Source organism: Tinamus guttatus, unplaced genomic scaffold (genome assembly GCF_059628265.1).
Source record: "Tinamus guttatus ecotype Peru unplaced genomic scaffold, ASM5962826v1 Tinamus_guttatus_pri_ptg000110l, whole genome shotgun sequence".
Taxonomy (NCBI): domain Eukaryota; kingdom Metazoa; phylum Chordata; class Aves; order Tinamiformes; family Tinamidae; genus Tinamus; species Tinamus guttatus.
In genome coordinates, this window is record NW_028288644.1 from 369,297 (window position 1) to 384,911 (window position 15,615).

Consider the following 15,615-nt stretch of genomic DNA (forward strand, 5'->3'; position numbering starts at 1 on the left):
CCAGAGAACCTCTCTGCAATGGGGGTGGCATTAGCCTGGTAAATTGGCTATTTCTTGCTGCTGTAAATTATAGTTGGTGCCTACTGGGGTCTGATGCTGCCAACGTAGACACAGTGGGCAAAAGGAGCACCACAGGTCAGTGTGTGTTAATGTGGGACAGGTAACTGCAGCAAAGGGGACGTATGGCAGGGGGCTGGATGCATCCCCAAATCTCCCCATTGCTGCAGAAAGAAACCCAACAAAGCTTCCCTTTGGCAGAGTGAAGCAGCAAGTGCTGCTGGGCCTTCCTGGAGCAGTGTCTGCAGGAAGCCCTGGCAGTTGTGGTAGTGGCTATGCTGATGGAAAGCTCCAGCCTTTCAGGGACTGCTGCAATGGCTCTTGCCAGCTGTGGAGGCCGAAGAGTGAGACGGTATGTCACTGGGGATTCATTGCACAGAGTTGTATCCGCTGGCATGTGCAGTTTGCACACCCCAGCAAGACCCTTTCTGTTGGCCTTTTGCTAAAGCCGGAGAGTGAAGGGAAAGCACTGCCAAAGCAGGCAGAGGAAGAGGGGCCCAAGCACAGGGAGCTCTTCTCTCCTCTGGGCTTAGAGGCTCCGGGCAGGGGATGGGCAGCTCTCAAAGACCAACTTCTTGCTCTCTGCAGGGACTTGGTGAGATTGCTCTTCCAAAAAGCCAATTTAAGGAAGGTTTCCAAGAGGGAGGTTATCCATTGGTTTGCACAGATAGAGAGGATGAAGCAGATGATGATTGAAAAGCTCTGACTCAAACCGCTAGATTCTGTTCTTCTCTATCACTCTGTGTGGCAAGGCAGCCGAGTCAAAAAAAAACAGGGTCCTTGAGTTGTGGAGACGCCAACCCTTGTTTCAGGAGAGTACTTTCTTGGAAAGGACTGCTTAGGCACCTGGCTAGTATTGAAAGCAAAGATCCTAATAGGCTGATGCACTTCTGAAGTGCTTTCTGTCAGCCTTCTCATAATGGTGTGACAGCTTCTGAGTCTTTGGTTGTAAGCATACAGAGAGGTGAAGGGGAAGATGTTGGTCTCAGAAATAGGGAGAGCCTAAAAGGTTTCTTTTCTCTGCGAGGGGGTGTCCAACTTGATAGAAGACTCTAAAACTGCAGGAGGAGAAATGGAAGAGGAGAACAATCTGTCCATGAGGGATGAGTATGGACAGGAGCAGTGCTCTCATGAAGGAGGGATGAGTGGGCTGGTACCACTCTGGAGGATGGCAGGTGTGTGTTCCTGCCAGGGTATGCTCTGGGGCATGTCCTGGGCTCAGGCTGCAATGGGACATGACACCACACCTCGCACCACCTCACATGTGTGTGTGAGCTCACAGCTGGCCAGCCCTTATAGGTGCATAGGGCCAGGGCCACCCTCAGCCCACTGCTCGGGACTCAACGCGGTCACGTGACTCGTCGTGCTTAGTGCATTTCCTCCTTTTGGGGCGTTTTGTCTCTCTTTGCCCAATTGGGTAGAAACTTGTTGTGTGTGGAAGGGAGACAAGACCGTGTTTCCTCGCAGCAATGATGAGGAGACACACTCCCCAGCAGCAACAGTACCTCTAGCGGGCAGCAGCGTCTTTCGCCATGCTGGATGCCAGGCTGCTGCAGGAGCGCCATCAACTTGGGGCTGTCATCGACACGGCCAGCAAGGTGCCCTTGAGCAGCAGTGAGCACACTGGGGGCAGTGCAGGTAAGTGCCGTTCTTTGGAACGGTCCCCTAGAGCAGCCCGTCCCTCGGCCATTGCTTGGCCACACTGCTGCTTCATGTGACACGTGGGAAGGACCCATGTCTGCGCTCCATGACCTGGCTGTACCAGGCCCTGCAGAAACAACACAATCACAAAATCACTGTCACAGGAAGAGCTTTAGTACAGTCATGTGACTGCGATGCAGTGACCTACAATTTCTGAAGGAGAAAAGCCTGGCTGAGCTGGGGCAGCAGCGCCTCGAGGGGACAGCTCCTCAGCTCTCTGCTGCAGCCTCTGCAGTGAGGCAGGGCCATGGCACGCACCCTGCTGTTGGAGGCAGCTCATGGGACTCAGTGCATTCCTCCTGCGAGGCTGAAATAACTGGGGATCCCACAGCAGAGAGTAAAAGCGAGACACCTGACTTGCCACTGCTTTCTTTGCCCAGGGCTTTTGTACTTTGTTAGCCACTCAGTGATAGCTTTGTGGAGGTTCTTGGAAGCCTTCATTTCCCCAACGTGATTATCTCTCCCCCATGCGACACAGGCGATAAATGTGCAGTAGGTGTGTTCTCTTCTTCTGGGGCACTTGGTGCCTTTTTCTGTCTTTCAGGTGGAAGGGCTCTGTGAGTATCTCTCGTGGCGCATCCCCCCAGAAAATCATCAGTGTGTCCCTAATCTCAGAGGAGAGGACTTTTGCTGTTTTAGAAAGAGAGAAAGCAAGGACACTACAAGGACTGTTTTCTGTCTTCACTTGGAATATCTCTCCACTTCCCTGGAGGCCTTTTCTCCCTCTTGTGGAGGTGCTCTTGTGGCACTTTCCTGTAGGAAGGCCTGCCAGGCTTGCCAGCCCTGCTGCTTTAGTAGTAACACTCCCTCTTTTGTAGGAAAAGGTTCCCCGTAAGAAATAATGTGTTCGTGAAAGCTCTTCTCAGAACCTGTGTTGGTATTGGTGAGTAGTTGTGAGCGAAGGGCTGCCAGCAGTAAGCAGCACAGAGCTGCTGGAGGCCGGAGGCCCTGGAGTGCCCAGGAGTGGGGCACCGTCCTGCTTCCCTTTCCTGCACTTCAGGGAGCTCCAGAGATGCTCTCTACGGGGAGTTCCCATTAGCCTAGTAACCCCGCTCTTCCTTGCTGCTGTGAATTTCAGTTGCTGGCTACTGTGTGATGATGCTGCCAGCATGGACTCTGCCAGGATTATCAGATGAACCGACAGAGATGCCTGGTGGAGAGAGACAGGTAACTCCTGCAAAGGAGAGGGGCTGATGAGGGCGGCATCCATCCCCGAATACTGCCATGCCCTGCAGCGGGAAGCTCAACAAAGCTTCAGCTGGAGCTGGAGCCTGGCTTGCCAGAGTGAAGTGGCAGGTCCTGCTGGGCTTCCTCCAGCAGTTTCCAAGGGAAGCTCTGGCAGTTGTGGTAGCGGCTCTGCTCATGGAAAGCTCTTCCTTTCAGGGGCTCCTGGGATGTTTTTTTCCAGACCTGAACGCTAAAAGGTGAGAGAATATCTGTCTGGGGACTCATTTCATGGCATAGTGTCAGATGGGCATGTGCTACTTGCGTGTCCGAGCAAGACTCCTTGCGTTGGCCACAAAAGCTAAAGCTGGAGGGGGAAGGGAAAGCCCTGCCAAAGCGGGCAGAGCAAAAGGAGCCCAAGCACAGGGAGCTCTTCTCTCCTCTGGGCTTAGAGGCTCCCTGCAGGGGACGGGCAGCTCTCAAACAGCAGCTTCTCTCTCTCTGCAGGGACTTGGTCACTTTGCTGTCTAAACAAGCCAAACAGATGGAACTTCTCACAGAGGAGGTTTTGCGCCTGAATGCTGAGATGGCGAGTATGAAGCAGGTGATGCTCCATTTTGTGAAGGAAGGCTTGGATGAGCAGGAGCGCTGACAGGACACTAGTTGTGGTGGTTTTTGCTTTCTTCTGGTTTACGGGAGCCCCCCTGCCTTGCACAGGGACTTTTTGGTGGAGCCTCTCTGCCGTTGATTCCCTTCTCCCAGACGGGGATCGCTGGGCACTTTCTCAGAGCAGAGGACTCCCGACACGCTTTGCCTGCAGTGCCGGGGACTCGACTAGCTCTGGCCCGGCCCCCACAGCAGGCCTGGGGCTCAGGAGGACTTTGTGGGAGCAGCTGGTGCTGGCAGGGCCTGAGCCCATCTCCTGGCTGAGCTGGAGGGTGGGGAGGGTGGAGAGCAAGCTGTGCTGCCCCATGGCCCCACTCTGGCTGTGCACACGCATGGTCTTCCCCATTGCATGGGTTTCCTAGAAACACTTGTGAAAGAATGGAGCCTTTCAGGTCCCTGAACAAGGTTGTTCTTGCACTTTATTTGCCAGGCTCTTCCCTTTCCTGTGTGCTAGGTCTAGGAGTAGCCCTCCTGAGCTGCCTGCTGAGGTGGAGATTACCTCTACCTGTTTCTGTCTTTGCCAGGAAGTGCAGCAGATGAGAGAGGCCCTGTTTGATGAAGGCCACGTGCCCCTCTCTGACTGGGCTCTGCAGACCACAGGTGAGGACACAGGCAGACAAGTCTCTGCATGATGTGTGTGTGAACATAGGGAGGCTGCGTGGCAGCCCCTGCTCACCGAGGTGCTGGGAGATGAAAGGACACGTGGGGGTCCACGAGCAAGGCTGTGTCAGGGGGGCTGTCTGTGACCCACACCCACTCCTGTCCTGGGGCTCCGTGCTGCTGCCTCTGGCACTGCCCTCTAAGTTTTCTGTGCCCACGCAGCGGTTCCCTTCCTCTTCCCTGAGCTTTCCTGTCCACCCGAAGGGGAAGGCTGCACTGTGCTGCGCGTTGCCACAGCAAGACCTCCGCTTGGCCTCCAGCTGGCAGGCAGAGTTACAAATGCCCTGGAAGCAGCCTGGCTGTGGCACCTTGCAGGCAGCAGCTCCATCTTTTTTGCAGGCGCTGTAATTGACCTGCAGAGAACTTCCCGCACTTACGACTGGGGAGAGCGTTGGCTCTGCAAGGCCTTTTGGTTCCTATGTGCTGCAAAGCCACCAGATACCATTTTGCAGGTAACAGTGCAGAAATATTCAGTGTGGCTTTAGTTCCTTCCTGGGAATCACAGCGATAGGCCAGGGCACCTGTCCTGCATTTAGAACTGCTGCTCTTGTCCCTAGCAGTGATTCTTCACACCCAAGGCTTTTACTTGATAGAAAGCAGTGACTCCTTTAGGAGTGGAACTTCAAGGAAGTAAACTCCAGGGCGGCACCTTCAAATCCTCCAGATAGCATTTTTCAGGTGTCAAAAGAGAACAGTGAGGGGAAGGAGTCTCTCCTTCACAGTCCATTTGGTGGGAGCAAACTCTGCTGGGCAGGTAGAGATGTTTGTGCAGAGCCCTGAGTCTGGGGTGAGGTGGCAGATGTCATGGCCCCGACAGGTCTTCCTTCCCTCATTCATCTGTAGAGCCTGCTTGAGCACGGGCAGGAGGTCTCTGCTTCTCTGCCCTGCCTCCCACGTGCTCTTCATTTTGGATCAGAAATGCAAGACATAGGCAAAGGGCTGCCTGTGCTTCCAGTTCCCCTGGCACTGGCACTAGTGGTGTCCCCCTCACAGCCTGCCCATTCCTTGCTGTCCTGTTCTGCTTGCAGCCTGACATGACACCTGGGCAATGCTGGGCTTTCCAAGGCTCTCGGGGGCACGTGGTCATTCAGCTGCCTGCTCGCATCTGGCCAGCTGCTGTCACTCTGCAGCACATTTCCAAAGCTGTCTCGCCAAGTGGCACGGTCAGCAGCGCTCCCCGAGACTTCACTGTTTCTGTAAGTCTGTGCTGCTTGGGCTGGGGTCGTGGGGAAAAAAATGCCACAGGAAGAAGGGGCATTCACTTGCTGTGCTGCCTGCCCCGTTTGGGCCTTGGCGCCCCGAGGCTGATGCTGGTGCTTTGTCTTGAAGGGACTGGAGAAGGAGGGAGAAGAAGAAACTCTCCTTGGCACATTCACGTATGACATGGAAAGAGAGGCCATTCAGACCTTCCCTCTGAAGGTAGAGGAAGCACGTGTGGGCTAAGGCCAGGCAGAATGAAGGTTTCTCGTCAAGCCTGTGTCACAAAGAGTTCTGTGACGAAGTCTCAAACAGGGTGGGGTTGGTCAGAGAGGCCTGCGCTTAGCAGGGCCACATCTGGTAGAGGGAGATGTGTGGCTGGTAGTGACCTTCTTTGCACCCCAGGAACCATATTTCTTCTTCCCGTGATTTTTTTACAGCATGACCTCTCCAGAGCCTTTTAATATATAAAGCTGGAGTTGAAGAGCAAGTGGGGAAACGTGGAGTACATCTGCATTTACAGAGTGTAGGTTCACAGGAAGGTGGCAAGACAGATGTCATTCCAAGATCCCAAGAACATGGGGAGAGATGATCTTCATTACCAATAAAAATATGTAACAAGACAAGGCAAGGCCCATTGAAAATCCTACGATAAGGGTGGTGTAAGAGGAGGTGTGGGGTAACGGCAGTTCCAGGGGAGCCCTGGGCCCGGGGTACTGGCGGGCGCTTGTGTAACGGCAGGACAGGGGGTTCTGTGCTGGACACAAGGTATGAGCAGGGTGGGGAAATGGGCCGCGGGGTAACACCATGCTCCACACAGCAGCACGGCCCGTATTGAACACAAGAGCCTGGGAGCGCAGCAGGCCAGGGCAGAGCAGAAGGTCTGGGATAACGGCAGGGCAGGCGGTAGGGGCAGTCCCTGTTCTGGCAGTCCTGGAGCAGGGGCACCCCGGGCAGCCTCTGGCTGCGCTAATGGCAAGGCTCCGGTAGTGGCACGAGAAGGTAAGGGCACAACTGGGGTGCCAGCAGCCCTGGGGACAGCAGCCTCGGCAGTAGGACCCCTTCCATTATCCGCATGTGTCAGGGAGTCCCACGTGACACGGGCAAAGATCGCCAGCGACAGCGCTCCTTGGCAGCTGAAGCTCTCCCTTCTGCTTCTTGCTTTGCTGCTTGTGCCCAGCGCTAGGGGAGGCCAAAGTTATTGCTGTCTGCATGCACTCTCTTCTGTTTGGAGAATGGTGCATTTAAGAACTGAAGTCCATAAAGGAGACAGCAGTGCTAAAACTTTGTTTGAATAAAGGGCCCATTCACCAGCTATGCCCTTGTGGGTTCTGTCAAAGTGCTGCTAGGCGCAGCCTCTTTTATCCTAATTTCTGATCGAGGTATTCCCTCTCCTTTTGCCCACTGGCCAAGCTACGCAGAGGTCACAGACCCCCCTGGCCGTTACATAACTGAACTCCCTGCCCCTCTCTTCGCCTGAGCTCCGCTGGCTGCTTTGTCACGCTCACCAGCCGAGAACGGGGAGCAATTCCTCCATTTGTAAAGACACCAACGCTCAGCTCCGCTCAGTTCCTCCCGCCCACCCCACATATGCTCCTTTGTCCCGCTCATGAGGGCATGCGGAGGAGCTCCGTTGCGTGTCAGGACGCGGGGCCGCCCCACTGTGTGCGAGGACACGGGACGGCTGCCGCCATGTTCGGGACGCTCCCTTCTTCCGCCCGCTTGCAAGATGTCGGGCGAGCGGTCGAGCGGAAGTGACGTCTCGGCGGTGCCGGCCGCGCGCGGGAAGTGACGCCGCGGCCGATCTTGGCTTCCGCGCGGCGCCGCGCAGCCCCTGCGCTGCCCCGCTGGCGCCGCGGCTCCGGTAGCGGCTCCGGTAGCGGCCCCGGCAGCGTCCCCGGTGGCGGCAGTGGCCCCGGCTCCGGCAGCGGCCCCGGTCGCGGCAGTGGCCCCGGCTCCGGCAGCGGTCCCGGCAGCGGCCCCGGTCGCGGCAGTGGCCCCGGCTCCGGCAGCGGTCCCGGCAGCGGCCCCGGTCGCGGCAGTGGCCCCGGCTCCGGCAGCGGTCCTGGTAGCGGCCCAGCTCGCGGCAGTGACCCCGGTTCCGCGGCGGCGATGTCGGAACCGCGGCGCCGCCCGGGCGACGGTGCCCGCCGCCGGCACCCGGCAACGGGGCAGTGCCCGCGGCGACCGCGCCCCAGCGCCGTCTCGGCGGCCGCCCGCGCCCGGCGGCGCCCGGCCGAGGAGCCCGTGGCGACGGTGAGTGCGGCGGGACGGGCCCGGCGGCCGTTAGTGGCGCCGGGGCCGCCGGCGGGGCTGGGGAGCCGTTAGTGGCGTTGGGGCCGGCGGCGGGGGCGCCGCGTGTTCTGTTCCTCCTCCTGAATCACTTTTTTTGGGGGGGAAGTGTGCCCCAGATTAACCCTTGTTGATGACAACGGTGTTGGAAAAGAATAGTGGCAAAACAGTGACTTAAGGGTGGGGAGGAGGACAAGAGCCTGTGTGTAGTCGCCAAAAATGCCAGCGTGTTTCAAGTTCCAGTTAAATTGTGCCATGCTCTAAGCTCTGCTTGTGCTGACAGAAAGAGCAAGACCTGGATGTGCTTTAGTATTTTAAAAATTACGCGTTTCAAATGTAGATGAGCTAAATCTCATCACTTCAGGTATTAGCTGACAGAAATATCTTTGTGGATTCAACAAAAAAAATGTATTATTTTGCTATGATATCGTAAAGAATTCACTGCAGGTGTGCTGGTAGTGATCTCTTGTATGTGTTTCTCGGACCATTTTTGAAGCTGCTTTGTATGACTGTTGTCCATCTACTAACCATAACCCTTACTATGTGTATATGTTGCTTTCCATATTCATATTTGATGCATCTTACTTTATATATACTTTCTAGCAGGGCAGAAACTACAGAGTGCTGACTGTTGGGAGACTTTCCCTGAAAATACAATGCCAGTCAGTTACCCTTATGCATCATCCCTGAAGAGCTTTGTAGGCAGAGTCTGCAGCAAGGAACTATCTGCCAAACAAAAAGGTGCAGTGCGAAAAGGTGTCATTCATAAAAGAAGAATATGGAGTTGAAAAGCAAAAAAAAGCGTTCCTTTCCAAATAAGAAGGAACAAACACCAGTGTCAAGGCTGGATGCCTAAGAATGAGAATAAAAACGATGTTTTGGCTAACAGTACTTGTCAGTTACTGAGATTTCTGGTAGGTCCACCTCCATAAGTGAGTAGCTGTTTTAGAACAAGATAGAAGCTCTGCTGAATACATGGTCACACAGGCTCTTACTTTCCTTTAAAATAGATTGTAGTTTAAACAAGGGCTTGAAAAAAATGTAGGAGGGAGGACAGTTCTGCACTTATTAGGGAAGGCAGATTAGTTTACCTCAGAGGGTAAAGCAGGATTGCTGGAACTGCGGTTCCTAAGTCTGGGCAACTTTCACAGTCATTTGCTTTTTTTCTGTGTTGGGATGGAATTTAACTATGGCTTCTAACTTCTTGATAGAAGCAGTATTCTAAGGAGAAGACAAGAAAAGGACTTACATCATCGTGTCTTTTTCTTTAATATCTTGTCAAAGCTTATCATTGCTTTTTACAACCTAAAGGAAAAATAGCACAGGTTTCTTTGCCTAGACTTTCACATTCTTTCATCTCAGGAAGGCTAATGATGTTCTGGTGTTTCTCTTTTTTAGAACATGTCTTCGTCAGAATTTGAAGTGGATAACAACTTCTCTCCAAAAGCTAGCACAAGCAAACTGCATCAGACAGTGCCAACAGATGCATCTCCTGACTCCAAATGCCCTATCTGCTTGGACAGATTCGACAACGTTGCATATCTAGATCGTTGTTTGCATAAATTCTGTTTCCGTTGTGTCCAGGAATGGTCAAAAAACAAGGCAGAATGCCCGCTCTGCAAACAACCGTTCCATTCCATTTTCCATACAGTTCGTGCTGAGGATGACTTTAAGGAGTACATACTGAGACCATCAGAAAACGGCTCTTTTGCCAGCCCTGATGGCCGGAGATTTCGTTATCGTACTACGTTAACAAGAGAACGTCGCACTTCATCTTACCATCGTCACACTTCCTCTTCTCGAAGGACGCTGTCCCCTCCTGATAATGGGATATTGTTTGAAGGGCTGTCAAGCGAACCAGTGCGGCAGAGAGATGGAGAGATTCAGCAGATGATAAGGAGGCTTGCCTCAAGGAGGCAAGCTAGCGCAGAGGGCAGGTCTCTGCGGCAGATTCAGGAGGAGGACATGATCAACTTCCGCAGAGCTCTCTATCGCACCGGTGTGCGTGTTCGTAGTATTCAGGATGGTGGCCGCTATCGAGATATTTCAGCAGAGTTTTTCCGCCGGAACCCTGCTTGCCTTCACAGGTTGGTTCCCTGGTTGAAGCGGGAACTTACAGTCCTGTTTGGTGCCCATGGATCTTTGGTTAACATTGTACAGCATATCATCATGAGTAATGTGACGAGGTATGATCTGGAAAGCCAGGCCTTTGCTGATGATTTAAAGCCATTTTTGCTGAATCGTACTGAACATTTCCTACACGAATTTGTCAGTTTTGCCCGATGTCCTTTTAACCTAGAGGCGTATGATCAGCATGCCAACTATGACTGTCCTGCTCCATCATATGATGAAGGAAGTCACTCAGATTCATCAATTATTACAATATCTCCAGATGAAGCAGATTCTCAAGGTCCAGATCGCAGTTCCTCCATGACTGGTATAGATCAAGCTCCCTGGGATGATGAAACTCCAGGGCCCTCATATTCCATCTCGGAAGAGGTTCATGCAACCATCGCTTCTTCTTTGGAGACTTCAGAAAGTTCTGATGAGGACTCCGCAACAAAAAGAACTGAAATGCAAACTCAGTTGCAGGCTAATGCTGATTCAAATGACAGTGACTATTCTTCTGACAACTGTGTTATTGTTGGGTATGTTAAGCCTATAGCTGAGAGGACACCAGAACTGGTTGAATTGTCTTCGGATTCTGAGGAATCAGTCAAGGAAGAGAGAAGGGAAGATGTTAAGAAACAGCAGCCAATCCAGTTCCACAGTTGCAGTGACAGTGAACCAAGCAGGAGTTCCTCACCACACTCCCCTACGTATAATGAAAACCTAGGTAGCTGTAAAAGCCGTTTCTCCCCTGCAATTGAGAAGATAGAGTCAAAAGATGATGACAACAAAAGTAAAATAAAAAATCTATCTGCAGAGGAATTGATCTGGAGCCCTTCTTCAGGAAGAGACAGGATGCGTTCTCCTTGTGATCACAGACTGTCCAGAAAGAGAAAGTCCAAGAGTCCACAGTCCTATTCAAAGCACAGCAGAGGAAGTCTTGGCCACAGAACGAGGAAGGAGCATCACAGCAAAGACCGATTCAAAAGGAAACGATCAGAAAGCAGAGATAGCAGCAAACATAGAAGCAAAAGAAACAAGAGGAGGTCAAGAACTCGTGATTCTAGCATCTCTCGAAAAAGCCAGAGAGGCTCTCTAAGTCGTGAGAGCACAATATCCAGGGAAGTAAGCAGATCACGATCGCGTAGCAAGGGCCATAGCAAAAGAAGATCGAGAAGCAGAGACAGTGATCATTATTATGTAAGAGACAACTATCAAAGTAGATACCAATGGGGTTATACTTTTTATAGTCGAAATGTGGTTGGAGATGGCTATGAATCGTCTTATAGGAGGAAGACTCAATCTAGAGCTCACTATTCAAGACAATCTGCTAGTCCAGAATACAGGATACAATCCTTTACTGAAAGGACAGATCCACGTAGTCAGAGAGGACTCCATGAGAGACATTATTACTATTATGAAAGATGCAGGTCCAGGAGCCGATCAAGTAATAGGTCCAGGACACCATCTGGAGGGACTGACAGAATGAAAAGTGAAAAGCCTGGTGGAAAAAGAAAGTATAAAACCCGCCACTTGGAGACTGCAGACAAGGAGAGTACGGTTCTAGAGAAAGAAAATGACCCCAAGAAAACTTTGTCAAAATTCAGTGACTGCTACAAAAACGAAAATAGCCTTTCAGACAACCAAGCAAGTAGTGAGACAAAGCATAAGAAGAAGAAGAAGAAGACCAGGAGTCCAAGTGTGGAGATAGTTTATGAAGGAAAAATGACAGACACAATGAGACATCATAAAAAGAAGAAGAAAAAGCACAAGAAGAAACACCGGAAACACCAGCTGAGTAACTCAGTACATTCTTCTCCGGTTGTAATTACAATTGATAGTGATAGTGACAAGGAGCCAGAAAGTATTGAGTGTGACAGTAGTATTACTTGGACAGGCTCAACCCAGGTAAATGAGAGAGAAAATGAGTCTGTCTCTTCTTTTCTGGGAGAGGCAGAATGTAAGGATATTTATAAGGTCAGCAAAGAAACTGGAATAATGGGTAAAAACCGTAGTATTGCTACCGCAAGACAGGACTTAGTTGGTGACTTTAGAAATAGTGACGTCGAGGTTCAGGAAACATCAGCTGATCAGAGTCTTGCAGCAGTGGCTAATAGTAGCAATACATCTCACACAGGAATTACAGCTAGCCATGTTCAACGAGTACAAGCAGCAGCATCCAGTCAGCTGCCTTCTCCCAGGACTTCCTTTCTAGAGAATCCAGAGAGACCACCATTGATACTAAGACTCCCAAAGAGACTTGTCAGCAAATCCTTTTGGTCTGACTCTGCAGGAAAAAAAATGTAGCATGTTTTATAATGAACCCTTCTTTAAATAGTCAATCTGTTTTAATTACCTTCTTTTCCTCTGGAGAACAAGACACCTCATTGGAGTTGTGTGTGTTAAAAATGGCTGAGAAATGTGTAAAAATTTTTGAATGTGTATGCACTTTTAAGTAAGAGAAGATACAATATGGTTCGTAGGTATCTTAGAAGTTTCTCACAAGAGTATTTGGAAATTGTAGCCATCCTGTATTCTCATATTGTGTAAAAATATAACCACAGAATGTTTCAAAGTTGCGTTGTTTTTATATAAAAAAAAAACAAACAAACAAAACTAAATTGAAAGCCAGAAATACCTTTTCCAAAGGTTCTTCATTATACAGAGAAAAAGTTGTACTGGTCGCAAAAGTGTCATTCAGTTCTATTATCATTTGGGTCTATGTGGGTAAAGTTGATATCTGCTTAAAAATATGCAATGGTTACTACATAAATCTTGAACAAAACTTACATTAAAGTAAAAATTAATTTGGTCAAAATTCAAATAAAGCAATAAGACTTCTTTAAAAAACAAAAGATATGTATGCATGAACTATATATTTTACCAACAGAACACTTGTCTTGGGTGTCTTACTGCACAAACTTTAATAGCTTGTACTAGTAAGAAATAATTCAGAAGTGCCTTCTGGAAGTCCTGCTTGTCACTTAAAGCAAGCACAATTTCAATCAGATTGTTCAGGATCTGAAGAATTATGAATATCCCAAAAGCTGGAGATTCCACAACATATGTAGGGGACATGTTTTAATGTTTCATTATTCTTGGTGTAAAATCTTTCTTTCTCAGATCTTTCATATTTCCCTTGTTGCAACTTGTCTGTTCTTTCTTATACTATTTACTTGCAATTTGGAAAAGATTCTGTTTTTGTGTTCTGTATGCTCAGCTGTTAACACGTTTGAAGACATGAAACATTATCTGTAGCTTTTAAGATACAGTTACTCCTGTTGCCCTATGTGCTTTAAGCATTATCTCAGTTTGCCCCGGATGTTCTACTGCATGTATGTAAGGCACAAGGGTCAGACAGGATTGTATGTTTCTGGTTTGTCTTCATGCACAGCAATAGCTTTTAGTGTTGAATCAAGGAGTTGCTTTCTCTCTTGGCTGACATATTTATAGAATCATAGAATCATTAAGGTTGGAAAGGACCTCTAGAGATCATGTAGTTTAACCCCTCTGCACACGTATGGTCACCTAGAGCACGTGGCACAGGACTGCATCCAAGCGGGTTTTGAAGATCTGCAGAGAAGGAGACTCCACAACCTCTCTGGGCAGCCTGTTCCAGTCTGACTTGACTCATGTTGATTCCCTGTAGCTGTTACTGTGGGCCACATGTGTAAAAATGAAGAGGCATGTTCAGCAGCACTGAAGACTTCTGAATTTCTGTCCTATCTAAATTTATAAGTCAGTAGTCCTTTCAGGCAGTTACTGAATGCCCAGTGTTGCAGTCTCCTTTATTAGCTACACTGAGCAAAGACTGCGTTATCATTCTGTATTAACACGGTGTCACACTTCAGTCTACTCTGAGTGTTTTTCTTCAGAAGATGCCATCCTCTCCAGAGAAGGTAGGATTTTTTTACAGGTTGCTAGGCCAATCAATGCAGAAAGATGCAGAGATTGATATGACAGGTAGTGTTGTCACAAAAAGTCAGGTTGCTGCAGAAGATAATCTCAGGCTGACACGCAAGTATGTTTGATCTCTACTAGAAGAGTTCTACATGGATGTATGTGTCCAGTGCATTCCTAGCAGTAGCTTGTATTAACATCAAAGTTTCACAGCAAGGTGGCAGGGCACTCTTGCCTCCAGGGATCCTGTTCGTGACACCAATAAAAATGTCCCAATCCAGTGTTGGAGGAGGATTCAATATGATCCCACGAGCGAGATGAAGACACAAACGAGGTCAAATGCCATACGACCTTGTAAGCTTTATTCTCGTAAGTGCAATAGAACAGAGAGAAGGAGGAAAAAAAAAAAAAAAAAGAAAGATAAGCAAGCAGGAGGGAGAGATGTAGCAGGATTATAGTTATCACCACCACCAGTTCAGATAAGTGTTGTTGGCTCTGCTTTGGCGCAGGCAGAGGTGGCTCGGTGCTGTGATATCCCGCATGCACCTTGCTGCAGGTGATGTCCCAGGAAAGAAGCTGTGCACCCCAGAAGAAACTGCACACACCTGGGGAGAAGCCACTGCACGCCCCCCGAGGTGGGGGGAAATATGCAGTCTTTTTATGTCCCTGTTCTTGCAGAGTCTGCCCCACTTCTCTACGTGCTCTGGTGCTCCTCTTCCCCCAACTCGAGTGCCAGCGCCACTCCATAGACAGTGCTTGGCATTGTTTGGGCCTCGTGTTAGTCTCACTGTCCTCCCAGAGGTGGGGTGCCAAGGTCAAGAAGTAGATAATTAGTAGATAAGTAGATAATAAGTAGGGAGATGAAACACCTGGAGCCGACATCAAGGTCTTCCCAGAGCCAAAGCCAAGGAGTCATTAATTGTACGGAGATAAGACACCTCGAGCTGATAGATGGGATGCTTAGGTCAAAAAGTCCTAACTTATGGCAACAATGTCGAGACAAAAGATTCAAAGCAGTCTCTTACAAGTAGTCATCTGGAAATCCTGGTTATAAACAGTTATTTCTTCCTACAGAATTAGTATCTCCTGTCTTACTGACTTTTGTTTAAACAACCAAAATATCAGAGTTAAAAAAAAAAAAGTTTTGGGTAACCAGTTTCCATCCTGCTTCATGAAGAACCAAGAGGTAGTGTCCTCCTGTAAAGCTGTTGTCTGTGGTCCGTACTACAGTAAAGTGATTGGTCTGTAGGCTCCAAGTCATCCTCAGTCAGGATGACTGAGGAGAGGGGAGTGAGACACAGCCAAGGGGTAGAAAGAGGACATAAAGGAGAGAGAAACATTTGCACATCCCAGGCAGGAAACAAAGCACCAGCCTCAGAGAGCTGAGTGAGTTAGGTGTTAGTGCAAAACTGACTGGCTTTCACAAGAGCTTTCAAGCCTGTACTGCCAGTGCCCCCGACAACATTGGTGTTACCCCGCGGCCCATTTCCCCACCCTGCTCATACCCTGTGTCCAGCACAGAACCCCCTGTCCTACCGTTACCCCAGCGCCCGCCAGGACCCCAGGCCCAGGGCTCCCCTGGAACTGCCATTACTTCAGACGTCCCCTTATGCTGCACTTATAGTTGCATTTCCTTGCTCCTGCCTTATATTGTTACATATTTTTATTTCCTATTAACAGCAGCTCTCCCCATTTCCTCAGGATCTTGGAACGATGTCTGTCTTGCCACCTTCCCGTCAACTTGCACCCCGAACCCCTGCCAGTACCCCGGGCCGAATGCTCCCTTGCCACTGCCATTGCCCCACACCTCCTCTTACACCACACTTATTGTGCCATTTCCTTGGGCCAGCCTTCTCTTTTTACATATTT

The 15,615-nt window shown here is 49.9% G+C and overlaps 1 protein-coding gene and 1 pseudogene across 1 annotated transcript; both read left to right on the forward strand.

Annotated features, from left to right (window-relative positions):
* Nucleotides 1-371: 371 nt before the first annotated feature.
* Nucleotides 372-6,053, forward strand: LOC148595359 (sperm-associated antigen 4 protein-like; annotated as a pseudogene).
* A 3,082-nt stretch (nucleotides 6,054-9,135) lies between these two features.
* On the forward strand, nucleotides 9,136-12,212 carry TOPORS (TOP1 binding arginine/serine rich protein, E3 ubiquitin ligase). The gene has a single exon (XM_010219831.2). It carries the CDS (start codon nucleotides 9,139-9,141, stop codon nucleotides 12,151-12,153), a length of 3,015 nt encoding a protein of 1,004 aa, XP_010218133.2. The 5' UTR covers nucleotides 9,136-9,138; the 3' UTR covers nucleotides 12,154-12,212.
* Nucleotides 12,213-15,615: the final 3,403 nt, after the last annotated feature.

Coding starts and splice junctions, on each gene's coding strand:
- TOPORS (XM_010219831.2), top strand. CDS start 9,139: ATGTCTTCGTCAGAATTTGAAGTGGATAACAACTTCTCTCCAAAAGCT.